This window comes from Eriocheir sinensis, chromosome 9 (assembly GCF_024679095.1).
Source record: "Eriocheir sinensis breed Jianghai 21 chromosome 9, ASM2467909v1, whole genome shotgun sequence".
NCBI classification, from domain to species: domain Eukaryota; kingdom Metazoa; phylum Arthropoda; class Malacostraca; order Decapoda; family Varunidae; genus Eriocheir; species Eriocheir sinensis.
The window spans coordinates 23,297,605-23,325,093 of record NC_066517.1 but is presented as its reverse complement, the minus strand read 5'-3'; the positions used below and the strand labels follow the sequence as shown (position 1 = coordinate 23,325,093).

The following is a 27,489-nucleotide window of genomic DNA, read 5'->3' as shown; positions in this document are numbered from 1 at the left end:
GCGTTTTGCTTATTTTATTCGCTGGATTGATGGTTCTTTTTGGGGGTTAAGTTATTGTTTACGGTGATCTTATGGTTTTCTTTTCATTATATTGTTTTCGCTGGGTTGATGTTTTGTATTATTATTGTTTTCGCTGGTCTGATGGTTTTCTTTTGACTATTAATGGTTTCTTTCGCTAGGTTGATGGTTCTTTTTGGGGGTAGGCTATTGTTTTTACTAGTCTGGTGGTTCTGTCTTGACTATTAATGGTTTCTTTCGCTAGGTTGATGGTTCTTTTGGGGGTAGGCTATTGTTTTCGCTAGTCTGGTGGTTCGCTCTTGGCTATTAATGGTTTCTTCGCTGGGTTGATGGTTCTTTTAAGGGGTAGGCTATTGTTTTCGCTAGTCTGGTGGTTCGCTCTTGGCTATTAATGCTCCCATACCGACTGTGATCTTGTAGCTAATTGTGCCTGACTGCCGTCCGTGCCCTTGAGGCCGCAGGTGCCACGGTCCACTTCACCTGGGTGCCCTCTCATGTGGGCATCCAGCTCAATGAGAAGGCGGACTGCCTTGCTCGACGTGCCCTTCAGGATGACACAGTGGACCCTGGCACTGACTATACGCTTAGCTATGTTAAAAATAGACTTAGGCATTATTCACGTGATAGCATTGCTACCCAACTCAGACACTGCTGTGACAATGGCAGCGCCAGCAGCCTCCACTATGTTAGTGTCTCCCAGCGCTGTGTGTACCCCTATGGGCGACACAGTGCCCCTCAGGATGTGGTAGCAATGCGTCTTAGGCTAGGCTATAGGTGCCAGGCCGAGGGGCCACACACTGCATCACTATGTCTTGGAATGCCCTCTCATTGCTAAGTTTAAGCCACGGGACTGCCTTGACCTGCCCCAGACAATTTGTTGGCTCCTGAACCATGATGTCCTCCCTGCTATTCTCAAAGAACACCCTCGGTTTGCACCAAGGTGGTGATGCCGTGTGTGGCAGCCTGAACTACTGCCGTGCTGTACAAGGCTGTGATCTCTGCAGTATTTTACTTTAAGGACTAGTATTTACTCTATCTCTGTATTCATTCCCATCTAGTGCTTGGGCAATGTTCTCCGTCCCCACATTTTATTGTCTTATTGTCCAGGGGGAGGTACCGCCCCCTCCCTTTTGTGCTTTCCTTCCTACCATTGTATCTTTTTAGTTTCATGGTGCTCCCTACACATGTATTAATAGTTGTATAATCACACTGTCCTGCCTGGGGGTTGGGATGGCATGTTCCTCCCTTCTCCCTTGTTGTTTACCTGCAACAATAAACTATCATTCAATCAATCAATCTTTCGCTGCTGTGATGGTTCTCTGTTGACTATTCATGGTTTCTTATGCTGGTCTGACGGTTCTCATTTCTCTTGACTATTACTGGTTTCTTTCGCTGGCCTGACGGTTCTCTTTTGGTAATTGCTATGGTATCTTTTCCTCACTCCTATCCATCTTCCCCTCACGCTTATCCACTTTTTTTCTCGTTTCATCTTGTTTTGCATCTTCGTCTTTCCCCTTTCTTCCATTTTCCTCCTATTCGCTGGGCTGATGTTTTTTTTCTTTTATTATTGCTATTGTTTACGCTGGTCTGGTTCTTTCTTGGTCATCTTTTTCATCTTCTACAGCACCAGAAAAACTTTAGACTTTAAGCTTGTTTTTTTTATATTATATTTGACTTAATTTGCTCTATTACACAATCAATCAATCACTTTCTACTTTATTCTGGTATTCCTAATCTATCTTTTCTACTATTTCTACTTTATCTATTGTACTATTTCTACTTTATTACTATTTCCTACTTTATTTGTTCTATTATTACCACTTTCTACTTGATTCTACTCTTCCTAATCTATCTTTTCTATTTGTTCTAATATTCCTACTTTCTTTATCATTATTTCTACTCTATTATTGCTAGCCTAATTAACTAACACACTCATTATGCAGGAATAACAAATAAATTAACCTTATTCATGCTAAAAATAACGTAAATTACAGTAAATATTCAAGAGGGAGAATAATAAGAATTTGAAACACACGAATCATCCAACAAGTAACATTTTTTATGGCTTTTTATTAAACTTTATATAGAAACGTCTTATCGGAGAATCTTACAAAATCTTAAATAGACCTTAGTACAATGAGCAAGGGAAAGGTGATGAGGCCTCCAGGAGACTAACAAATGATTTCCCAAGTCATTTAGTGTCCATCATCAACTAATGTCCTCTTTCCCATACAGGTCATACAGGGCGACACGCTTCCTGTTATATTATTAAACTCGCCTGCTGCGATTGCCACGGATTTGGCCTTCCCTGGTAGCCTGGTAACATATAGTCCCAGGTCCTTCTCTGCCTCTGTGGTGGATAATGGAGTGTTTCCCATGTGGTATTGGTGTGCTGGATATCCCTTCACTGGTAGCCTGGTAACATACACTCCCAAGTCTTTCTCTGCCTCTGTGGTGGATAGTGGAGTGCTTCCCATGTGGTATTGGTGTGTTGGATATCCCCTCCCAAGGTACAGGACTTTACATTTTTCTTCACTGAATTGTAACAGCCACTTTTTGCTCCATTCCTGTAGCTTGGTGATGTCTTCTTGTAGGAAATCCACATTTAACCCGGTAGCAGTGCCGGGCCAAATTTGTGGCTTTACCGTATACCAGCGACGGGCCAAATTTTTGCTATGATATAAACCCCCCATAATAGATGATGCATAAACTGATCACAAATGCGTTTATATATATTATGAAATGGTTTGCGTGACTGATGATTTTTTCTCATTTTTTCGCTTAGAGGGGCCTTTAAGAAACATGACCCCCACAGCTACCGGGTTAAGGGAAGGATGAGCATCTCTCTTTAGTCTTTTATAACAGTGATGGGAAAAGGGTTCAAGTGTTTTCCGTTCATCCCATCACTCTTTAGTCTCTGTCTTTCCCTTGCGAGTGACGGCAAGGTTCAAGTTTCTCCCATTTATCCCCAAACACTTCTTAATCTTCAGCTTTCCCTTGCAAGTCATGACAGTAAGGGTTCAGTTATCTCCTATTCATCCCATCACACTTTTTTGACCTTATGTTACCCCTTAAACAGTAAAGATAAGGTTCAGTTTTCTTGCATTCATCCCAAAACACTTCTTAATCTTCATCTTTCCCTTGCAAGTGATGACAGTAAGGGTTCAGTTATCTCCTATTCATCCCATCACACTTTTCATCCTTGTGGTTCCCCTAAAACAGTAATCATAAGGTTCAGTTTTCTTATATTAATCTAATCACACTTTCTCATCCTTGTCTTTCCCTTACAAATGATGGCAATGTGGTTTAGTTATCTCCCATTCAATCCATCACACTGTTTCATCCTTGTGCTTCCCCTACAACAATAATTATAAGGTTCAGTTTTCTTACATTCATCTCATCACACTTCTTAATCTTCATCTTTCCCTTACAAGTGATGGAAGTAAGGTTCAAGTCTCTCATTCACCCCATTACACTTTTTACTCTGTGTGTCTCCCCTACAAGTGATGGGTTAAGTTTCTCCCATGCATTCCACAGTCCATTCACCCCCACCATTATTCACGAGTCCACACTACACTCCACATGGGATCACTCGAGTAGCTCAGCGTTCAGTAGGAAAGGGAATGTCATGAACGAACGACGCAGAACAAGACCCATCAATAAGAACCCCAACAACCAGTCAACCTCCCTGTGGCCTTCTATATGTGTGGGCGACGGATCTAGAAGTGCGCCGTCATTCTGTCAAGGTCCATCAACTCCTCAATGATATCGTCCACTTTGGCGCCGATCTTCTTGGCGATCTCTGCTTTCTCCGGCAGAGGCAGGTGCAGGAATGACCAGATGAGCTCACCGTCCAGTATGGAGCGCGCCGGGTTGATGTTGAGCTTCTGGCGTGACTGTGAGGTGTGGCAGGCCTTGGGGTTTAGGCCTGGGAACGGGGAGGGGGAGGAGGAAGGGGTAGAAAATGTGTTATGAGCAGAAAAACCCCTTCAGCGTCATCCTCTAAACTCCTAAGATGTTGGTGGTAGGAGAAGGAGGAAGAGGAGGAGGAGGAGGAGGAGGAGGAGGAAAGGAAGGGAAATAAAGTGCGGGAAGAAAAGAAAACTCCTCTTCCACCTCCTCCTCCAAACCACTGAAGATGTGGCAAGGGTAGGAGAAGGGGAAGGAGGAGAGGAAGAGTTATGGGATTGCTTGGTGAGGGTAACAATGACGGAACCGGAGGAGAAATGAAAAATACACAGCAGAAGATGAGAGACGGTGAAGACGAACCATAAACAAAGAAGAACATTACTATTATTATTACTACAGATGGTGAAGAAAGACTATAAACAAAGAAAAAGAACATTGCTATTATCATTACTACCTCTAAACTACCCAGCACACCCCCCTGCTATATGAGGGAGGTGCTGGATGAGGAGGTTGTAGGTTAGGTTAGGTTAAGTTAGGTTAGGTTAGGTCAGGTTAGAACATTGCTATTATATCACTACCCCTAGACTGCCCTGCCCACCCACCTGCTATATGAGGGAGGTGCTGGACGAGGAGGTTGTAGGTTAGGTTAGGTTAGGTTAGGTCAGGTTAGGTAAGGTTTGGTCAGGTTAGGTTTGGTTAGGTTAGGTTAGGTTTGGTTAGGTAAGGTTTGGTTAGGTTAAGTTAGGTAAGGTTTGGTTTGGTTTGGTTAGGTTAGGTTAGGTTAGGTTTGGTTAGGTAAGGTTTGGTGAGCTTAGGTTAGGTTAGGTTAGGTTAGAATTGGTTAGGTAAAGTTTGGTTAGGTAAGGTTTGGTCAGGTTAGGTTAGGTTTGGTTAGGTAAGGTTTGGTGAGCTTAGGTTAGGTTAGGTTAGGTCAGAATTGGTTAGGTAAGGTTTGGTTAGGTTAGGTTAGGTTAGGTTTGGTTAGGTAAGGTTTGGTCAGGTTAGGTTAGGTTAGGTTTAAACATTATTATTATCACTACCCCTAAACTACAAAGCACACCCACCTGCTATATGAGGGAGGTGCTGGACGAGGAGGTTGTAGATCATGGAGAAGCGCCGGTAGGTCCTCTCACTGACAGGAAGACAGTAGCCCAGCGAGCCGTCCAGCGTGGCCATCATGGTGATGTGCCGCCGCTCGATGTTCTGCCCACTGCGACGCTCCCCGGACACATCCCCCAGGCGGCAACGTATCCTATGGGGGGCGGAGGGGTAGGGGGGATGGTGAATGGAAGGGGAGAAATGGAGAAATGGAAGGGGTGAAATAGAGAAATGGAAGGGGAGAAATGGAGAAATAAAAGGGGAGAAATAGAGAAATGGAAGGGGAATCATGAAGGGGTAAATTAGAGAACCGGAAGGGGAATCATGAAGGGGTAAATTAGAGAAACGGAAGGGGAATTATGAAGTGGTAAAATGGAGAAATGGAAGGGGTAAAATGAAGGGGCAAATTAAGAGAAATGGAAGGGGTAAGATGAAAAAAAAATGCAAGGGGGCTTTTTTTTGTTATTGTTTTGGTTTGAACCCTTGAGTTGCCTCCCTTGCTGTCAAAAAATAAATAAACAAACAAAATAAAAAGGGGAGGGGGGGAGGGGGGGGGCTTACCTGAAGAACGAGTTGACCTGGTACCCGAGGTGAAAGTCTCCCTTCCTGATGAGTCTCGTGCCGCCAGCACTCTCGTGGGACTCCGGGTTGTACGTAAACACCACCAGGTTCTTATCCGCGTCGCCGCAGATGAACGCCAGCGAGGTATTATCCACCAGGTACTGCACGCCATACACCTGCAGCGGCTTGTGGTCACGGGCTACCAGGGAGAGCGTTCGGTTCTCCTCCTGGAAGCGCAGCAGAAAGACGGACTTGCAGATGTCAGCGCCCAGAATGAGACTTTTGATACAGGTCAGCTGGTGGGTATAGACCTGGGTGTCGATGAATGCCATGCCCACCAGGTCTGTGTTCTTGAGTTGCCAGATGTACACTTTCTGCCCGATCGCGGAGACGAGGAGCCCGCAGCAGTGAGCCAGGGCAGTGACGGGGCCCTTCTGCTCCCCCTCGTACAGCATCTTGAGCCTGTTCTTGGTGAGTGGCTGGCCCGGCTCTGGCACCACGTCTATCACATCAAAGATCAGGATGCGGCCGCGACACGTGATGTCCTCGCCAAAGCTGCACAGGACACAGGAGGCGGTGGTGACACTATGAACCTCTAACTGAGCCAAAGGTTCAACTAAGTGAAAACACACAGACCCAACACCTTTTCCTCTCATATATTAGGTAGAGTAGCTAATAAATGATAGGAAGAGATAGGTGTTGGGACTATGTGGCAGAGCAGTGGGGAGGAAAGGACCACCGGAGCCAATGCAAAAATGATCTCACGAATCTGGTTTGACTAAAGAATAACTTTTTATAAACTTGAATATTCTTTTTTAATTCCATACTTTACAATCTTCTAATTCTAAAAATATAAATGTTTTGATACCTCCACTTAGAGCACCTAATATACAAAATCTAAAACTTGAATATTCTTTTTCAATTCCATACTTTAAAATCTCCTAATTCTAAAAATATAAATGTTTTGATACCTCCACTTAGAGCACCTAATATACAAAATCTAAAAGAAATAAAGTGACTAATAAACAATCTATCCCTCAACCACACCAAGAGGCACTAACCAGTAGGTGGTGCCGAGGGCGAGGTATCCCCTGAGGCCAGAGCGATCACCCTCGTAGGCCAGGATGACGTTCTTGAAGCAGGTGACGTGTTCCCAGGGGTCCAGGACGTACTCTGTGTTTGGAATCATCTGCGCCACCACAAGCCACCATTAGCAACCTCAGCCATCATCGTAAACTAAACTATTCATAATGTAATGGGCAGAAATAGGTCTTGGCTTGTAATTATGTATATGAGACTATACTCTTCAAAGATCAAAGATGCAACCCCCAAGAAGACTGTGGCATGATCATACATTTGGGGATATTAACTGGTCACTATCATCCATTTTTCAATAATTTCCTAAGTTTCTCAAGCCCATTAAGCCTCAAACACACACACACACCCCACTCATCTCTACCCCACCAAACCTTAAACACACACACACCCCACTCATTTCTACCCTACCAAACCTTAAACACACACACACCCCACTCATTTCTACCCCACCAAACTTCAAACACACACACACCCCACTCATCTCTACCCCACCAAACCTCAAACACACACAACCCACTCATTTCTACCCCACCAAACCTCAAACACACACACACCCCACTCATTTCTACCCCACCAAACTTCAAACACACACACACCCCACTCATTTCTACCCCACCAAACCTATCTTCAAATGAGACCTTATATTTTCAGAGGGGGGTGTAACCAGAGTGCTACATCCGCTACATGAGCCTACTCCTGCATACCTGCCAGTTGACCGGGGAGAAGAGCTGGATGGAGAACAAGGGCGCCTGAACCTGGATGAACCTCTCGTCCCGCTCCTCCAGTATCTCCTCCTGCAAGGGACAACACAGAAGAACACTCATTAGAACCCGACTGATCTCCGTTTTGGCCTTTGGAAATCGTAACAAAAACATCAAATTCAACTAAAGATCACCAAATATAGAGTAGAGGACTTTCCAAGGCAAGACCAGGAAAGGAGAGAAATTGTGGACGAGGGCAGAGGGTGAGGAAAGACAGGAGAAATAATAGGAAGGAAAGAGGAGAGATAGTGGTGGAAGGGAAGCTGAGAGAAGGGACGTAAGCCTCTCCCATGCCCCAAAATACATACAAAGATAAGGTATGTATGGACACTCACCTTATCATCGCCGTTAAACTTCCATATCTTGAGGGTCGGGTCAGAGATGGAGGTGACAACACAGTAGGTTTTGGTCTCCAGGTGGTGGACGATGAAGTGCGGAGTGCAGCGCAGCGGAACCTTCCTGACAGGCCATGGGGCATCGTAGGAGAGGATGGTGGGCAGCAGACAGATCCTTAGGGAGTCCTGTGTGGTAGGAAGTAAAGTGTGAGGAGCCTTATTGTGGAGAGAGTGAGGGATGTTCTTTAACCCCTTGACTGCGGATTTCCTGCAAGAAGACATCACCAAGCTACAGGAATGAAGCAAAAAATGGCTGCAACAATTCAATGAAGAAAAATGTAAACTCCTGCACCTTCGGAGAGGATATTCAGCATACTAATACCACACGGGAAACACTCCACTATCCACCACAGAGGCAGAGAAAGACCTGGGAGTACATGTTGCCAGGCGACCAGTGAAAGCCAAATCCATGCCAATCGCAGCAGACGGGTTGATTTCTATGGCAAGACAAGGGAAGGAGAAATTGTGGAGGGTAAATAGAGTGTGAGGAACCTTATTGTGGAGTGAGTGAGGGGTAACTTCTCTAACCTGGTACCAGCGATGGGCCAAATTTGTGGCTTTACTGTATCCAGCATACCAATCATGCAGCAGACGGGTTGATTTCTATGGCAAGACAAGGGAAGGAGAAATTGTGGAGGGTAAATAGAGTGTGAGGAACCTTATTGTGGAGTGAGTGAGGGGTAACTTCTCTAACCTGGTACCAGCGACGGGCCAAATTGTTGCCATGATATAAACCCCCAAAAATAGATGATACATAAACTGATCACAAATGAACTGATATATATTATGAAATGGTTTGTGTGAGTGATGATCTTTTCTCGTTATTCTTGCTTAGAGCGGCCTTTGAGAAACATGATCCCCGCAGCTACCGGGTTAATTTCCAAGGCAAGACAAGGGAAGGAGAGAAATTAGGGGAAGGTAGGGAGAAGGTGAGGAATGAGAAAAGGAGAAAGAAGAAGGAAAGAGGAGGGAGTATAAGAAGACTTGAGTGTTGGACAAACTAAAGTAAATATCAATAAAATCGTTAAAAAAAAAAAAAAAAAAAACTATACCAAAATTTTCAACACTATTGCCAAGGGAAAAAAAATCTGAGAGTATATAATAAGAGTTAAGTGGCTGACAAACTGAAGTAAAAATCAATGAAAAAAATTCACTAAAAAAAGCTTAGAAGATACCAAAACCTTCAACACTATTACCAAGAAAACAAAATCTACATACATCAACAAAAACCTCAAATTCAACTAAAGAACAGCCAATTTAGACCCCATAGAGAACAAGAGTGATGGGCAGACTGAAGTAAAAATCAATAAAAACATGGAGGAGTGATTTACGGGCTTTATTTTCATTACTGTTTTCTTTTTCTTTTTTTTTGCCCTTGAATTGTTTCCTTACCTTAAAAAAAAAAAAAAAAAAGTGTCATACCAAAACTTTCAACACAATCTCTATGAAAGAAAAAAAATCTATGCACATCATTCAAAAAAACATTCAATTAACCTAAAAAAACAGAAAATACAAACCCCAAAAAAGACGCAAGAGAGTTAACATTAAAAAAAAATCCAATTACCCTAAAGAACAGCCGATACAGACCTCACAAAAGACACAAGAGACTTAACATTAAAAAAACACTCAATTAACCTAAAGAACACCAGATACAAACCCCCAAAAAGACACAAGAGTTAGCGTTTAAGAAGTAGCGTGAGAGCAAGGCAACAGAAAACGGGCGACGGGGATACAGTGCCAAACCCAGAGATATAAATAGTCTTGGCCTCACTCAGCTCCCACCCTGTTGCTGCTGCTGAACCAAAACAATCAACAGGGAGTGGCGAGTGGACGAGACAACGGCACCACGGTTACCCCGGCCTACAGCGCCACACCTCCTCGCACCACCCCCACCTATGGCTGTCCAGGTGAGGGTGGGATGTGGTGGTGCTGTTGTTGTTGTTGTTGGTGGTGGTGGTGGTGTGAAAATGCCCCAAAACTTCTCCCTCTTGTATGTGTTAATATGACATTGCTAACTGAGAGATCCGAGAGGTGATTTTGGTGGTAGTGGTGGTAGTGTTGTTGTTTGTAGTGGTGGTGGTTTTTAGGTGTGAAAATGCCCTAAACTTCTTTCTCTTGTATGTGAAATTACGACCCTGGTGACCGATTGACCCAAGAGGTGATTTTGGTGGTGGTGGTGATTTCTAGCTGTGAAAATGCCTCAAACTTCTCCCTCTTGAATGTGAAATTACGACCCTGCTGACCGATTGACCCAAGAGGTGCTTTTGGTGGTGGTGGTGGTGGTGGTGGTAGTGATTTGTAGCTGTGAAAATGCCATAAAATTCTCCCTCTTCAATGTGCGAATGACGACATTGCTAACTGATTGACCCCAAGAAGAGCCTTAGCAACAGCTGTGAGATGACTTCAACACCCCAAGACATGATGCTGAACACAACTATGAACAAAGAAAACGAAAATGGTGATAAAAAAAACATATATAAGCAAAAAACGAGGCACAAGAGTCCAACTTTCGACGCACGATATAAAACAACGGGGAAGATTTGCGACGTGACGAGTGACTGTCTTTGCAGGTGTCTGGGGTGCACCTGGGGGGGGTGGAGATGGACCCTGAGCCTCTGCGGGGGATCAAGACCTTCGTGCATGGTATCCTTCCCCACCGGCCCCACGCGTCGCCCGAGGGAGGCACCACACCGGTACTCAGCGATCCAGGTCAGTTCAGGTCATCACATCATCATCATCATCTTCTGTTCAACATCAAGTTTTCCGGTAATTTCTTATAAAGTTGGGCAAGCAATGATACGCATCTAATAATTTCTGTCCCTTGCCTCAGCCTTTCCAATGCCCAACGCTGCTAAATCCTCTTCCTGAAATTGACCTCTCTTTCGGCCACCTCTTTTGATTCTTTTTATAGGAGCAGCGAGTAGCGGGCTTTTTTTATTATTGTTTCCTTTTTTTGTGCCCTTGAGCTGTCTCCTTTGTTGTAAATAAAAAAAAAAACCAGTCTCCATGTCTTCTTTGGCCGGCCTAGTGGATGATGGCACTTCCACCCCAACAGACCAACAAAAGCAAAAGTTGTTAGGCAAAAGTTGGAAAGTTTTGTTTAGTCGGCGCAACATCTGTGGTCATGTGCCGGAGAGAGACAGAAGGGGAAGGAACTATCGGAGACGGGAAACAACCCCCGATTAATACCTGGTACCCATTCACTGCTGGGTGGACAGGGGCGTAGGGTATCGGAAAAGCCGCCCAAACTTTTCGTTGTTAGGCAAGGGATTGAGTGTGCTGAAAGGGATGCTGGAACAGGAAAAATTGGAGACACCTTTTCCTTGGCCACCCTCTGAAGAAACAGGGTGTCAGAGTTATAGATAGATAGATAAACAGATTGAACATACACAAACTTGCCATAAAATGAAAGCCTCTAACGACTCATTTGCACTTCTTTTCACAACAGGTTTGGAGGACACCTGGACGGACAACTCTCATCTCAAACGCAAGTCCTGCCTCGAGAAGAATGAGTCAGCTGATTCCGATGAGTCCGAGTCAGAGGTAAGGGGGAGTGCTGGTTGGCATTTCCGCTGCCGCCAGGAAAGGTGTGTGTGTAAATATACTCCTAATGGTGTGGCGGGCATGTGAGATAAAAGACAAACATCCCTGAACATTCCGTGCACCCAACATCACAGACTTTAATCCAGCATGAGCAGGGGGGTGTAAATGATGGTAGGTGTTTCTGCTGCGGACAAAAAGGGTGTGTTTAAATATCAGCTCTTGAACACTGAATGCACCCAACATAAAAAACTGTTTCCCAGCATGAGCAAGGAGGTATAGGTGGGATAAATTCAAACCCCTTAACTTCCCTGATATATAAACAGGTTCTCTTGTTCCTGTCGATAACTTCTGTATATTTTATTTTATTTTTGGGGTGTAAGTGATGTAAATTCAAACCCCTTAACTTCCCTGATATATAAACAGGTTCTCTTGTTCCTGATGATAACTTCTGTATATTTTATTTTATTTTTGGGGTGTAAGTGATGTAAATTCAAATCCCTTAACTTCCCTGATATATAAACAGGTTCTCTTGTTCCTGATGATAACTTCTGTATATTTTTGATAAACCAAGATTTTGTGGTAGACTTTCCTATGATAAAGAATGAATGCATGGTCCTGTAATATAAAACAAGAGAGCAAAACTTTCATCCTTAATCATTAAAATCAGTATGCCATGTAGGAATCCCCCAGAACGCAGCGATCGACAGAGTTAACCCACTTCACGAACCCCCCAAAGGACAGGGCGAGGTGGTGTGACTGGCCTGGCATGCTTGGATCCTGGCACCACTCTGAGCTAGCTGCAGCAACCCTCTTAACATTCCTCCCTTAGCACCTGCCATCCAGCAAGCGTCAGCGTATCACCGTGTCTGCTATGAGGCGTCTCTTTGCCAAGTTCAGCCTCAGCGACACGGATGAAACCTCGCAACCCGCCCCGGCAGAAGCTTTCCGACCCTCAGCCAGAGACGCTACACCAAGGCAGAGTCCAGAGAGAGAGGATGCCCCACAGAGCAACACGGAGGATGTGAGGAGAACGGAAACACAAGAGGGCGACACTATCCAGTTCACGGTAAAGTTACGGCATGAGAAGCGGATCAGCGAAACGGATGGCGATGAGGAACATGGTGATAAGCGACGGAAAACCAACGACCGAGAGAACCAATCAGACGACAACCAGGACGTGATAGAAACGGAGACGGATAAAACAGAAACCGAGAACCATGAAGCAGAAACTAGCGACGAGGCGGATAAGACCATAGCCAAATCCGAGGACTCGTCGAAAAGCAACAAGCGACAGGCGGAGGCGCGGGAGAGCGACGCGGAGGACAGGGGAGAGAACGGAAGCAAGGTGAAGCGGACTCGTCGCCTCCGCCGTGGATTAAGGCTCTGCGCGAACGTCACTTGCTACATTGAACAGGTCCTCTACAACTGACACTCCCCTGGGCAGCACTCCCCCTGGGTTGGCCTGTGAGTGCTGCTGTGGCTTATGCTGTTGGAGATCGCTATGTGGTTGTAAAGGTATTCAATCTACCATGTGTGTTAGTGTGGGGTTAAAGTGTGTGTCTGCTGCTTGGGTTTCAATTCTGCCATGACTGTGTTGATCCTTGGTGTATGGTTATTCATTTTGATGTGTGTGTTAGTCTTAAGTGTAAGGTTATTCATTCAGCCGTGTGTATGTCAGGGTAAGGTTAAAGTGTGTGTCTGCTGCTTGGGTTTCAATTCTGCTGTGATGGTATTTGTCCTCGGTGTAAAGTTATTCATTCTGATGTGCGTGTTAGTTCTAAGAGTACAGTTATTCATTCTTTTGTGAGTGTTCGTGTAAGGTTATTCACTCTCAAGCTCATTTATGAAGTAAGTCATCACCTGTGTGCTCTTTGTGATATTTCTCAGTGATTCCCAACAACAACACAGCTACAGGACAGACTACACACACATTGCCACCCTTCACAACCCACCAAACATCTTTCCCTCAAACAGTAACCAGAAGACCCACCACAAAATCACCTACGCTCTTTCCTTGACCTGCTACTTAATTGCTATCCTTCAATACCCACTAAACATGTATCCCTCAAACAGTAACCAGATGACCTCCCACAAAATTCTCCCCTACACTGTTTTCTTGACTGGCTATTTCATACATTCCTCACGCTCATGTCTCTATTAAGGTAACCCACACCCACCAGCGGAGAGGTCTTGGGTTCATGCTCAGAGTCTAGTGTAAATAGCTGTGTTGCCTATGCTGTGTTACCCTTCCTCGCCTCCATAAAGGTAACGCAGACCCACCACCAGAGAGGTCTTTGGTTCATGCTCAGAGTTCAGTGTATATATACCTGTGTTGCCTCCACTAAGGGCCGGTTCAACAGTTCAACACAGAGTAATTGCAAGCACCTAAACAATACCATATTCTCCGCAATGATGTTTTTTTCTACTTAACACCAGATACTAAAAAGATTCCTGTGTGGTTTCTTAAAATTCAATTCTTCTTATATTAATGCAAGACACTATATATAAGGCATTTTCATAGTGTCTGTGTGTTGGTTGGGGAGCTTATGAACTTGCTGTATTGAAATGTAAAACTGGCCCACTGTGTTACCCTCCCTCGACAACACTTGCCTTGCGGTTGAAGTAGAGGAATCCATTCTGACAGTTGATGTTTCTGAAAGGGGCGAAGCACTTGACGGAGCCATCCACACTCATGGGGTGGTAACGCAGCTCCCCACGCACCGTCATGAATATCCAGTGTGGGTATGGGCCGCACACAAACACCTGAAACACAGACGCACATATAAGGGGGACACACAACTGGGGCGTATTACTAAACATTTCGCCGCCCAAGTACACATATTTGACAAAGCTTTCATAGGAGTTCCGGACATTTCCAGGAGTAGTTTTATGACCCTGGTGGTAGTCTGGCCTTTCCTCTGTATCGTGAACCTAGAGAAACACTCATTAGAACCCGATTGATCCCCTCTTTAACCTTTAGAAATAGTACTGATGTGAGGTGCGAAGGTGTCTTAATACCGACCACAGAACCACACACATAAACACTCATACTCTCCACGACAAACGTTTGGGTGACACAATGTTCATTTTAAATCGTTCCCCCTCGTAACATGGTAACTCTACGGGGGTAACCTGCTCACTGATACATACATGAACATACATCTGCAACACACACACACAAACACACCAGCGCCTCTCCACATCGCACATACACATATACAAACAAGAATAAGACTACCGAGATACCCCAATGCCCTGCCTAACACCGCCCTGCCCTGCACAGACATTCATATACCTTGTGATGCACCATTTGTTCACTCTCATATTTAGCCTAGGAAACAATGACCTTTACTTATCGACTTCTTTTTCTTGTATGTAACCACCTATCGAAAGGTTACCAGCGTGTGCATAAACAAACAAAACCCCAAAACACACACACACACACACACTGACCTCTCTTTCAGCCTCTTCCTCTGTTTTCCGTAATTGGAGAAGCACCAATTTTTTTTTTTTTAACCTTACACTTGTTTTATTCCCCTTGAGCTGTCTCCCTTGCTATAAACACCCCCCCACCCCCGCACCCACACACCAAACAGTTAACCTCGTATAGAATAAGTCCTTCAAGCCTCAGGCAGCGGTGGAACTATATACAGACAGTCCAAAATTCACCCAGTCACTTTTGTACGGCAGAAATATAACAGCACTTCCAGACTGCGGTAGACTCCATATATAGATGATAGTTAACACACCTATTATGCGGCGTAACTATATGTATGCTACGGTTCTAAGGTAGGCAGTGACTATGTATAGATTCATTTCGGGGGGAGCTACTCTTTAAATTCTGCCGCTGTCTAAGAGTTAATGTAATGTATTTAAGAGTGCTGTGATGAAGTACCTGTAGCGTTCTCACACGGAGGTTCTGGCGACAGGAGGGACGGTCGTGCAGGTGAGACAATAGGATGTGGATTTCATGATGCCCGAGTTCAAAGTGTGTGTTGTTTATATTAGGGAAGGTTAAGATAAGTACTGCCGAGAGGGTGTTCAAAGCGTGCGTTGTGTACATAAGGGAAGGTTAAGATATGTACTGCCGAGAGGGTGTTCAAAGCGTGCGTTGTGTACATTAGGGAAAGTTAAGGTAAGTACTGCCAAGAGGGTGTTCAAAGCGTGTGTTGTGTACATAAGGGAAGGTTAGGATATGTACTGCCAAGAGGGTGCCTATGTAATGTTATGTATGGAAAATAAACTGTTTTACCTAATGTGCTGTTTTGTTAAGATTTCAAACCCTAAATAAATGATAGAAGTTTGATGTTTTCTCTGTTTCATCTCTCTATCGAACTCTTTATATCACTTTGTTTTTGTTTCTTCTTTTAAGCATCGGTAATCTTTCTATCTGTCAACTTTTGCCTCTCTATCTAGTCTATTGTCATTTCTAGGTTAAGTCTGCCATAACCATTCAATCTAATGTCTATTGTTACCTCTCTTTCTAAGTCTATTATTGCCTCTGTATCTATCGTCTATCATAAGTATTCTCAAATGCTTCCACCTCCCACATCACCTATTTCCAAAGGCCAAAAAGGAGACCGGTCGGGTTGTAATGAGTGGTAATTTAGGTTCACTGTACAGAAGAAGGATCAAACTACCACCAGAGTCTAAAACTACCCCTGGAAATGCCCTGAAAAAACTCCTATGAAAGCCTTGTCAAGCTAAGGGAAACGAGATGTATAAGAATATGGGCATAATGTTGTACCACCAGAGTCTAAAACTACCCCTGGAAATGCCCTGAAAAAACTCCTATGAAAGCCTTGTCAAGCTTAGGGAAACGAGATGTATAAGAATATGGTCACAATGTTGTACCACCAGAGTCTAAAACTACCCCTGGAAATGCCCTGAAAAAACTCCTATGAAAGCCTTGTCAGCTAAGGGAAACGAGATGTATAAGAATATGGTCACAATGTTGTACCACCAGAGTCTAAAACTACCCCTGGAAATGCCCTGAAAAAACTCCTATGAAAGCCTTGTCAAGCTTAAGGAAGCGAGATGTATAAGAATATGGTCGCAATGTTGTACCACCAGAGTCTAAAACTACCCCTGGGAATGCCCTTAAAAAACTCCTATGAAAGCCTTGTCAAGCTTAGGGAAACGAGATGTATAAGAATATGGTCACAATGTTGTACCACCAGAGTCTAAAACTACCCCTGGAAATGCCCTGAAAAAACTCCTATGAAATCCTTGTCAAGCTTAAGGAAACGAGATGTATAAGAATATGGGCATAATGTTGTACCACCAGAGTCTAAAACTACCCCTGGGAATGCCCTGAAAAACCTCCTATGAAAGCCTTGTCAAGCTTAAGGAAACGAGATGTATAAGAATATGGTCACAATGTTGTACCACCAGAGTCTAAAACTACCCCTGGGAATGCCCTGAAAAACCTCCTATGAAAGCCTTGCCAAATCTGTGTGCTTTGGTGCCGACATGTACAAGAATATAGGCGTAATGCAGTCAGAGTCTTCGGTGATCACTAAACTCACGTAAACACACACACTCACTCACCCCACTGTACACGCTGATGTTGCTGAAGGCCCGAAGCTTGCACACACGCTCTATCTTCCTCTCCTGTGCGTTGCTGCCTTCCTCCTCGGCCTTCCTCCTGTTCCGGCTCGACCGCTTCTCCCGCAGAATCAAGTTGTGCTCGATCAGCCTCATCCTGTGTGGGGAAAGATGGTGTGTGAAAGGATGGTGTGTTAAGTGAAGGTCTGTCCCACTTTAGTCATTCTTGCGCTTCATTCTGGCTATGGACAATGAATGGACTTGTTGACTAAAAGATAACAAAGGCATTACCTGATCTTAAGTTGTGTGGGCGCCAGGTTCTCGTAGAAGGGGAACACCTCGTACATAACCAGGTCCTCCTCCACACGAGCCATGAGAACAGGGCGAAGGTTCCTGTTGCCCATTCCCACCAGCAGGACCTTGAGGGGTAGGGAAATGTTAGTAGACAAGAACGTATGGAAGAAAATTAAAGAACAGAGGCGTAAAAAGAAAATACAGACAAAAAAATGCAAATAGAGGAATATATAATTAACAAAACAAGGGATTATAAAAGTGAAAACATGAGGAAAGAGGTAAGAGTGTGTACCTTATGGAATCGTTAGTAGACAAGAACGTATGGAAGAAAATGAAAGAACAGAGAGGCGTAAATGAGAAAATAGACAAAAAGATGCAAATAGAGGAATATATAACTGAAAAACAAGGGATTATGGGTGTGTACCTCATGGGCGTTAGTAGACAAAAAAATATGGAAAAAAAAAATTAAACAAGAGAGAAATGAGAAAATAGACAAAAAGATGCAAATAGAGGAATATATAACTAACAAAACAAGGGATTATAAAAGTGAAAACATGAGGAAAGAGGTAAGAAGAGTGTGTACCTCATGGAATCGTTAGTAGACAAGAACGTATGGAAGAAAATGAAAGAACAGAGAGGCGTAAATGAGAAAATATAGAAACAAAGATGACTGACCAGAGGAATATAATCGCAAAAACAAGGGAATACAGAAGTGAACACAGAATAAGAAGAGGAAGCAGGGAGGAGGAGGAAAATGAAGAAGAGCGAACAGGGGAATATGATCACAAAAACAAGGAAAGTTGGAAAGTTTTGTTTAGTCGGCGCAACATCATCTGTGGTCATATGCCGGAGAGAGACAGGAGGGGGAAGGAATTATAGGAGAAGGGAACCGATCATAGGAGACGGGACACAACCCCCGATTAATACCTGGTACCCATTCACTGCTGGGTGGACAGGGACGTAGGGTATCGGAACGTGAAAACAAGGAATGCAGAAGTAAACCCAAAACAAGAGGGAGGAGGAAAAGAAAACAAGGGAACACAAGAGCAAACACAGATGAGGAAAGAAGAGGAGGGAGGAGGACAACAAAGAGAGCGTGTACCTCATGGATGGTGGGGATGTTTAGGTCCAGACTCGGAGCTGCCTGGGATGCGGAGGTGAGCGTCGAGCTGTCCATTAACACTCGCTGGCCTGAGAGAAGAGAGGCTTTTCAAACTGGCGATCTGAGAGGCTGATACATTTAAGAAGGACTTTAGTAGTATAATAATTATCAGTATCATTACCTGTATTACCCCTTAAGGCATGGAATCAGAGAAAACAGTGGCTTAGATGATGGCTTAAGGGGATAACTAAGGTAAATGAGGACAGCCCCACATTTAGGAATACAAGTTATATACCCCTTAAGGCATGGAATAAGAGAAAACAGTGGCTCAGGTGATGGTTAGAGGGGGTAACTAAGGTAAATGAAGACTTGCCCCACGTTGATGTTTAGGAATACAGGCTTTAGTGTTATCATTATTATCAGTATCATTACCTTTATTACCCCTTAAGGCATGGAATAAGAGAAAACAGTGACTCAGGTGATGGCTAAAAAGGGATAACTAAAGGAAAACATTAAAAAACCAGTCCAGAATATCTACTCACCCAACCAGAAGTTCTTAACACAGTAGGACATCCTGAAATCGGGAAGTGTGTATATCTCGAGGTCCCCGTTCTCCCTCACGCCCACCAGCCAGTACGAGGGACGGATCTCCTTCTGCCACTTCCTCCACCAGTCGTTCTTGGTCTTCTCCTGCCCTGCCTGGGGGTCGAAGGTCTTGGGCGGGTCGAACACGGAGATGTCTGTGTTGCCGTAGAGCATTTCATCCTCGTCGTCCAGTTCTTTCTTGATGTCGGCGTCGGAGCGGAAGATCGTAGGGTTCTTCTCGCGGTCCTGAGGGTACTGTGTGGTGAAGAGCCCCGACACGTCACAGTACGCGCAGATGGTTTGCAGCGGTGACCTCTGGGGACGGCAAAAATAAGCAGAATTTTGGTAAGTGGCCGCAGGATATACCTTATAATTTTCTTTTTTTCATGGCAATGGAAGCAGTTCAAGAGCAAAAAACAAAAACAATAAGAAAGTTTGCTAGGCATTGCTCCAGCAAAAATAAAAGAATGAGATGCCAGAAAGAAGTCAATTTCAGAAGGTGCGATGTTTTGATGCTCTCCCCTTGAAAGAGTTTAAGTCATAGGCAGGATGAAATACAGATGTAGAAAAGCTGCTCCAGAGTTTATACAAAAAATGAACAAAAAAAAAAGCAAAGCAAAATACACAAAAAGCTGTATGGTTTATCCCGGAAGCAGCGACGGGCCAAATTTGTGGCTTTACCGTGTAGCAGCGACGGGCCAAATTTGTGGCTTTACCGTGTAGCAGCGACGGGCCAAATTTGTGGCTTTACCGTGTAGCAGCGACGGGCCAAATTTGTGGCTTTACCGTGTAGCAGCAACAGGCCAAATTTGTACCATGATATAAAACCCCAAAAATAGATGATACATAATCTGATCACAAATGATTTAATATATATTATGAAATGGTTTGAGTGAGGGGTGATTTTTTCTCATTTTTCTCGCTTGGAGGGACCATTAAGAAACATGATCCCTGCTGCTATCGGGTTAATGTAGTGGCAAGTTCTAGAATGGGCAAAAATCTGCACAATAGCGAAACGTTTCAAATCATAGAGACTGAGTAAAAGAACAAATCTCCAAGACTGAAACAGACCTAACCCTTGTAGCTTGGGTCTGAGTACTCACGCCGGTGTTGATGGGCTTGGCCGGGGAGAGTCTCGGGGCGGCGGCGCGAGTGGTGGCCAGCGTGAAGATCATAAGCGTGCCGTCCTGGGCCAGCACCGACAGGTAGGGGTCGGCCAGGGATGCCGTCACCAGGGGGCTGCCCACGTCCACAGGGAGGTGTTGGAGCTGAACCGTCCCCTCCAGAAGCCTCACGCCCCCGCTGGTAACCTGGAACGGAGGCAAAAAGATGGGTGATTTTACATTTGCGTGACAAGTTTATTTTTTATCTTCATTTTCACACACAAAGATATAAGGTGATCGGATGGAAGATTTTACATGGCAAGTTTATTTTTGATCTTCATTTTCACACACAAAGATATAAGGAGGCGATCAGATGGAAGATTTTACATGGTAAGTTCATTTTTTATCTTCATTTTCACACACAAAGATATAAGGAGGCGATCAGATGGAAGATTTTACATGGCAAGTTCATTTTTGATCTTCATTTTCACACACAAAGATATAAGGAGGCGATCAGATGGAAGATTTTACATGGCAAGTTTATTTTTCATCTTCATTTTCACACACAAAGATATGAGGAGGTGATCAGATGGAAGATTTTACATGGCAAGTTTATTTTTCATCTTCATTTTCACACACAAAGATATGAGGAGGCAAGAAGATGGAAGGTTTAACACGGTAAGTTTGTTTTTCTTTATTTTCACTCACAAGAATATAAGAATGGAGACGAGAAGATGGAAGATTTAAGGTGACATGGTTATTTTTCTGAGTCCACGGCCCTCCTCCCTACTCTTAACATGACCGTCTTCCTTCAGTTCCCTTTTTGTTTCCGTCCCCTCTTCTTCCCTTCCCCTCTTCCACCCCTTCTCTCTTCTTCACTTCCCCTCTTCCTTCAGTCCCATTTTCTTTCCTTTCCCTCTTCTTTCCTTCCCTTCTTCCTTCTTTCCCCTTTTCCTCCCTTCCCTCCCATTGACACAAAGACTACACATAAATCAACACACTCAACACTAGAAAGGAATAACACAACAGTACACAATAGACTAACATTAGCAGAGGCAAGCAAACCAGGGTAAACAAAAAGCTCAAAACATTAGTCTCATCACTGTTAGTAGTATCAATGTTCCCGTTTTAGCCTCACTCACCTGCACAATGTATCTGTTGTTTCCCATGTTGCCGGCGAAGACCGTCTTGGAGGTCGTGTTGAAGCCCGACTCCTCAAGCTCATTGATCTCCTCCTCGGTCCGCAAGATGAGGGACGAGTCAGACCGGGACAGGATGAGGAAGGAGTGGTCGAGGAGCCCCGTTTCCCGCCTCCTCCGCTCATCCACCTTCCCCACCAGCGTCCACATGTCCTCCACGTCTGGCAGGTCAAAGGTTGTCAACACCTGGTGAGGAGGGAGATTTTTTACCATTAGTGATTGAATGGAGATGTTTGCTGAGTCGTACATACCAATCCATCTTGTGTTACCTAAATAATGCTTGAAAATTAAGGTCATGTGTGGAAAGAAAACTATGGGAACATTGTTAACTCGTCTTGATTACAAAGACAACACAAAAATAAGTTAGGTCAAAGGGTGAAAGGTGCGAGGGCAGACCTGTGGCTTGATGGAGCGCTGGAGGATGGACAGCGCACCGTTCTTTCCGTGGCCCGAGGTGGTGACCAGCTCCACGCACGGGTCCACTGAGTTGTCGTACTCCTCACTCAGGAAGGCCGGCTCTCCCATGGCCACGTCCCCGCACGGCCCGATGTTGAGTAAGCTGTCCATCACCTATGACGAAAGCCATCTTAAGAATATAATAATAGTAACAGTAATAATGGTTTTAATTCGCCCTGTGGTATACATAAAAACAGGACAAGAATGCGAATGAAATCGAACGAGATACATTATATAAGTGTGTGTGTATCTTGGTTTTTGGATATCTCTCTTTCCCTCTCTTTTTGGCATCATGAGAGGGGAAAGAAGGGGTGTTATAAGGAGTGGGAAAAGTATAAGTGATAGAATAGATGCTGTGTCGTATGAATAAGGGTTTTAAACTATGTAATTAAGTTGTCATCCTCGCCCAAACAGTTCCTTCAGTGAGATACAAAGCTGTTACGAGGCCTGACCTGTCAACATCATCTAATTATCACTGTCAACATCATACATCATATCAAACAACTGAGGCTTTGATAATGTTTTTAACTCTCTAAGACCAAATACAAACTAAGGAAGATTTTGGCCATTCATCGCTTTAGAATTTAACTTTATTATTTAACTTAATTTTCTATCATTATTTGAGTGGGTATGATAGGACAAGAAGAGTAAGGAGAGATAGAAAACACTGCCGACAATGGGATGAAAGGTAATGGAAAAGCGCAAAAATAATAATAATGGGAGATAAAATTATGTCAAAGGGTGAAGGAAAACAATGAGATAAAAGATAACAGACCAAACTAGAGAGCAAAGATGAAAAATGAAATGAAAATTACGTCCAGGAGTAAACACAACAGAGACGAAGGAACGAAACTTCAGACATAAAGAGAGAAAGAGTTACGTCGTAGGATAAAGAGAACCACAATGAGATAAAAAATAACAGCACAAGTCTTGGAGCCTAAAAATGATGAGTGCAATGTTCATGGTGCAACAATTTGGCAACGCTGGTACAGAGAGAGGCGTTGATACGTTTGAGAATACCGAGCCTAACGTCCTTGAGTCCAAGTGAGCCCGAACTTACCTCAAAGCTGTATGTAGTGACCTGAACGGTGGACGTGTCTTCATGGCCGTACACCTCAAGGGCATCGTCATCCCGTATGTCTTCCACGTTACTAGCGATCCAGTCACCTGAGGATGGGCGGGAATGGAAGGTGAAAGGTGGGGTTGTTTGCGAGGTGGGGATGGCTTTTCCTCGCACATGGTAGCTATAGGTCACATATGAATGGAAGAAATAGGTGTTGGGACTGTGTGGGAGAGAGGAGGGGGGGAAAGGACCCACGAAAGCCAACTCAGAAATGATCTCACCAGTCTGGTTTCACTATACCCAAAGAATAATAAATAAAGGATAAAACTAACACAATATACTGAGAAATTATACATGTACAAAAAATCAAATCAAATAACCAACCACATCAAAAATATACATAAGCAAAACATATAACAAAACCCAAGAAACTCATCCAGGAAACCGAACCATTAGTACCTACCCGGAAAACACGAAGAAGAAAAGAGAAGTAAAGAAATAAGAAAGAGAGAGGAGACACTTCATGGAATCAAACACTTCATGAGGAATGCACAAAATCAAGGAGGCCAAGGAGACTATGGCCCGCTTTCACAGTCATTTTGTTTGTTTTGATCGTTACCAATGGGGGCGATCACCGCTGTAGTATTTCCACCTAAAACTGGCCTATGGGGTAGTGGCAGCTGCGGGGTTAGCCTAGCCCCGCACCTTGCCACGATCAAAACAAAGTGGGTGTGAAAGTGACCCTAAGATGAAGTGAGTCGTATACCCACCCAGAGTGTCCAGCCGGCTCCTCTTGACTGGAGGCTCCTGATCGGACGACACGTTGCCCCTGGATCTCATGGGGTCACACAGCTCTTTCTCTGTGTAGTGCAAGAGAAGGGAGTTGCCGAGACGTGAGCCCAGGAACAAGTACTGGTCCTCACACACACACATCTGAGGAACGATTGTCAATGATTTATAATGGTGCTTTATCTCCTTGACTATGGATTTCCGACAAGAAGACATCACCAAGCTACAGGAATGGGACAAAACGTGGCTGCTACAATTCAATGAAGAAAAATGTAGTCATGCACCTTGGGAGGGGATATCCAGCATACCAATACCACATGGGAAACACTCCACTATTCACCACAGAGGCAGAGAAAGACCTGGGAGTACATGTTACCAGGCTACCAGTGAAGGCGAAATCCGTGCCAATCATAGCGGACAGGTTATAAACTTAAAAGATGTCCTGTTTCAGTGCACCATAATATTCCACCCAACAAAAACAAGCCTCACAAAAGCCATGCAGAGGTCAAGAGGTCACTCACACTGCAGGTCAGCACGGATGCGGCAGCTTTGTCGAAGTGGAAGCTGCGTACGGAGCGCATGGAGTCGGCCACCAGCGTGAGGACATAGAGCTCCCCGCCCTTGAGGGAGATCACTACACGGTCCTCCGTCAGGAACTCCCCGTGGGCACAGTCGAGCGAGATCACCACCCCCTCCTGCTTCCCTGGGGGCGTACGATGAGTACTGTCAATACCTTAGCCAACTACCCTAATAAAACCACAGCAGCATACCAATACCACATGGGAAACACTCCACTATCTACCACTGAGCCAGAGAAAGACCAGGGACTATATATTACCAGGCTGCCAGTGAATGCCGAATCTGTGCCAATCACAGCGGACGGGTTAACAAGAGTCACTTACTAAGGGGAAAATTTGTATTCTTGTCCCCCATGGAGTTGAGGGATACTCCATAGGGCGGCACAGACTGGGTGAGGTAGGTGAGGGAGTTGCAGGAAAAGAGCAGCACCCCTCCGATGGGCTTGGGTACAGGCAGCAGCTTCTCGCAGTCGTGGGGGAGGCAGGAGATGGACCAGATGACCGGGTGGAGGCGCTGGCGGATGTTGAGTGAGATGGCGGCCAGCGCGCATGTGTCCTGCCGCACAGCAACACGCCTGGACCAAGGGAACCATCAGGAAGGATTGCCACATATATTCAGCTTGACTTAATATAATGTTACAATGAAGATCAGATATGAGTCTTGGGTATATATTAAATTAAACAAGCTCCCCCTCTTATATAATTCTTTTAAACTAAATGAAGTCTAATCAAAGCCACACTGTAATCATTTAACGTAACTTTCTCCTTTTTTTTACAACAGACAACAGATAAGAAAGTAAGGAGCTTAAAATGAATGCAAAAGTCTGCCCTTCCTATTCAGTTTTCTATCACATTTCCGAACTCTAACCACAATCCTCCACTACTTCTCCCCCACAACCGGCTTACCCAGGGAAGGTCTTGATGGGCTCGTAGAGAAGCATCAGCGTTGGGTCGTAATATCCGTGAAGGAACTGCATGTCGATTATGTTGTCAATGCTCGGTGCCTCAAAGTCCTTAGGGTCAATGATGTAGGACTGCAGCACCGGGCCACGGGAGAAGGCAGAGTTGTAGTCAGCATCGTCCCCCTTGAGGTCGCGGCGGAAGGGCAGAATGACGATCTTCCTGCCATATATAAGCATGGCAGCGCACCGTGCCTCAGGGTCCACGCGCACCAGGGGAAGGGCCACAGTCTGCACCCACCCACCCTAGGGAGATAGGAGTTAATCCCTTGATTGTGGATTTCCCACAAGAAGACATCACCAAGCTACAGGAATGGAACAAAAAGTGGCTGCTACAATCAAATGAAGAAAAATTTAAAGTCATGTGCATTCGGAGGGGAAATCCAGCATACCAGTACCACATGGGAAACACTCCACTATCAACCACAGAGGCGGAGCAAGACCTGGGAGTGCGTGTAACCAGGCTACCAGTGAAGGGAAAAATTTGTGCCAATTGCAGCGGATGGATTAAACACATGGCAGAGATGACTACATTGCATCACCTCTTTATAGCTAATCAACAAATGAGGTGTGAGAAGATCCATGAGGCATCAAATTATTGGTTCATACAAAAAAAAAAAAAAAAAAAAAGAGGTCTGTGAGGCATCTAAATTATGGGTTTGTAAAATAAAAATAAAAATAAGAGGTTTGTGAGGCATCTAAATTAATGATTCATAAAAAAATAGAAAAAAAGATGAATGAGGCATCTAAATTATTGATTCATAAAAATAAAAAAAGAGAGAGACTGAGTGAACCCTATGCGCAGACCTACCTTAATGTCCTCCTTCTCAAAGTAGTGAAGAGAGACGGTGCGCAGGTTGTGGTTGTAAGGGTCATACTCAACGATGGAGAGCTTGGCGTCCCTGAACCCGAGGAGGAGGGAGTCACGCAGCGGGGAGAGGGACACCGATGCCATGGTCGCCACGTTGTCATGCAGTTTGTAGGTCGCCATGCACTCCAGCTTGACCTTCGGGGGTGCGACTTCTGGGGGAGGGGGAGTTGACCAGCATTTTCAAGGGGGGTTATGATAAAACTTGGTAATAATAATAATGATGACTCAAGTGATAAAAATAAAAAAAATCAGGTGTTGAGAGGATGAGTTGACTAGTATTTTAGGGGATGTATTATGAGGAAGCTTAATAATAATAATAAAAGAAAACTCAATGATGATAATAATAAAAATCAAGTGTTGAGCTGCAATGTTAGCATTTTGGGCTATGGCTTATGATGAAACTTGATAGACTAACTAGCACAGCATCACCCACCTTGGATGTTAGCGGGGTCATCCCGCCGGCCAGTCCGTGGTGGCAGCTCAGCCACCAGCCGGAACACTCGGATGATGTTTGCGCCGGCCACCACCAGGGACTTCTCGCGGTGGTTGAAGAAGTTGCAGTAGAGGGAGAGCTCCACCCCCAGGGCCGGGTGGGTTATCTTACACAGGTTATACATGGCTGCTCTTCCTCGCCTCTCTCATCTACCACTAATCACCTGTAAAAAAAAAAAGAAAAAAAAAAAACTTTATAGACTAAGCTGTTTTATTAGTCTTTTATATTTCTAATCACCTACAACAAAAAACATCTTTATATTTAATGTATTACCATTGTCATTTATATCTATGTTCACCTACATGAAATTCATCACTTTTGATGTAACATCTAAACTCACTGGAAGCAAGTTTACCTACACTCCCATCCGATAACACTGCCCATTGTAGTGGACCACCCACGCCCCCGTACACCACTACATATTTCTGCTGGTTCACATCGCATGTCAAATAAATTTAACAAAGCTAACCTAACTTACTCTATTAAATAGAGGGGCTTCACCCCCTTCGTCCCCTTAACAGGAGGGCTTCACCCTTTTTGCTCCCCTTAATGGGGGTTTTGCCCCCTCGACCCCCTTAACAGGATGGCTTCGCCCTCTTTGCTCCCCTTAATGGGCCCCCCTGGACCCCCTTCTATTTTCCGTTCACCGTTCACCGCTGACGAGGGTCCAGGCCGCCCCGCTGCCAGCGCAGCGCTCCGGCTCCGGAGGCCATTCGTTACTGCACTGCATTCAGGGACCAAAAATGAATCCATAATGTAAGTATTAACTTGGCAAGAGGTGGCTGCCACATTATCCCGTACAGGTAACACAGTTGGGGGAATAACCAACCTCTCACGCCTGCAGGTACCGCGGCATGCTGGGACACACGCTTGGTGGCACAGGCGGCCACAGGGCTGCCTCTCGTCCTCTGGGTCAGCCTGCTGGACCAGGGCAGCCTCCGCGTGTGCCGGGGGTGCCGTGGGGGCCGGGGAGGCACAAGTGACACCACAAAACGACGTAAACAAGACCCCGGCGCAAGGCTTGTTTTGATCTTGACCTTGATCTTGATGTCACAGCGGGCTTGAGA

At 44.7% G+C, this 27,489-nt stretch overlaps 2 protein-coding genes and 1 long non-coding RNA gene across 5 annotated transcripts; 2 read left to right on the top strand and 1 right to left on the bottom strand.

Moving 5' to 3' along the window:
- Positions 1-2,068: 2,068 nt before the first annotated feature.
- Positions 2,069-27,489, bottom strand: LOC126996205 (cleavage and polyadenylation specificity factor subunit 1-like). 3 transcript variants are annotated; one of them, XM_050856514.1, is made up of 22 exons: positions 27,252-27,489; positions 26,363-26,585; positions 25,870-26,078; positions 25,006-25,304; positions 24,424-24,674; positions 24,043-24,224; positions 23,503-23,665; positions 22,730-22,836; positions 21,610-21,783; positions 21,157-21,399; positions 20,015-20,221; positions 18,869-19,226; positions 18,327-18,415; positions 17,222-17,349; positions 16,934-17,087; positions 13,994-14,146; positions 7,781-7,966; positions 7,389-7,478; positions 6,648-6,775; positions 5,587-6,141; positions 4,992-5,179; positions 2,069-3,946 (listed from the first exon to the last, which is right to left on the bottom strand). In XM_050856514.1, exons 2-22 carry the CDS (start codon positions 26,544-26,546, stop codon positions 3,738-3,740), a joined length of 4,257 nt encoding a protein of 1,418 aa, XP_050712471.1. In that variant the 5' UTR covers positions 26,547-26,585; positions 27,252-27,489; the 3' UTR covers positions 2,069-3,737. The 3 variants fall into 3 exon arrangements, with proteins under 3 accessions (XP_050712471.1, XP_050712470.1, XP_050712472.1); XM_050856513.1 differs by having other exon boundaries at positions 25,870-26,081; positions 27,252-27,488; XM_050856515.1 differs by having other exon boundaries at positions 25,006-25,289; positions 25,870-26,081; positions 27,252-27,488.
- Positions 9,529-13,971, top strand: LOC126996207 (protein starmaker-like). Its single transcript, XM_050856518.1, has 4 exons — positions 9,529-9,747; positions 10,411-10,549; positions 11,289-11,383; positions 12,213-13,971. The coding sequence occupies exons 1-4, from the start codon at positions 9,736-9,738 to the stop codon at positions 12,810-12,812; spliced, it is 846 nt and encodes a 281-aa protein (XP_050712475.1). The 5' UTR covers positions 9,529-9,735; the 3' UTR covers positions 12,813-13,971.
- On the top strand, positions 14,202-15,639 carry LOC126996208 (uncharacterized). Its single transcript, XR_007751105.1, has 2 exons — positions 14,202-15,396; positions 15,455-15,639. It is a non-coding gene; the product is annotated as an uncharacterized LOC126996208 (long non-coding RNA).

What these genes read in the sequence shown, in the direction of transcription:
- LOC126996207 (XM_050856518.1), top strand. An exon ending in ACCGGTACTCAGCGATCCAG is followed by an intron (nt 10,550 to 11,288) that starts GTCAGTTCAGGT and finishes TTTTCACAACAG; the next exon opens with GTTTGGAGGACACCTGGACG. An exon ending in CCGATGAGTCCGAGTCAGAG is followed by an intron (nt 11,384 to 12,212) that starts GTAAGGGGGAGT and finishes TTCCTCCCTTAG; the next exon opens with CACCTGCCATCCAGCAAGCG.
- LOC126996205 (XM_050856513.1), bottom strand. Translation starts at nt 26,546, where the DNA reads ATGTATAACCTGTGTAAGATAACCCACCCGGCCCTGGGGGTGGAGCTC. An exon ending in AGCGCTCCATCAAGCCACAG is followed by an intron (nt 21,400 to 21,609) that starts GTCTGCCCTCGC and finishes CCTCCTCACCAG; the next exon opens with GTGTTGACAACCTTTGACCT. An exon ending in GCCCTCGGCACCACCTACTG is followed by an intron (nt 6,142 to 6,647) that starts GTTAGTGCCTCT and finishes TGTCCTGTGCAG; the next exon opens with CTTTGGCGAGGACATCACGT.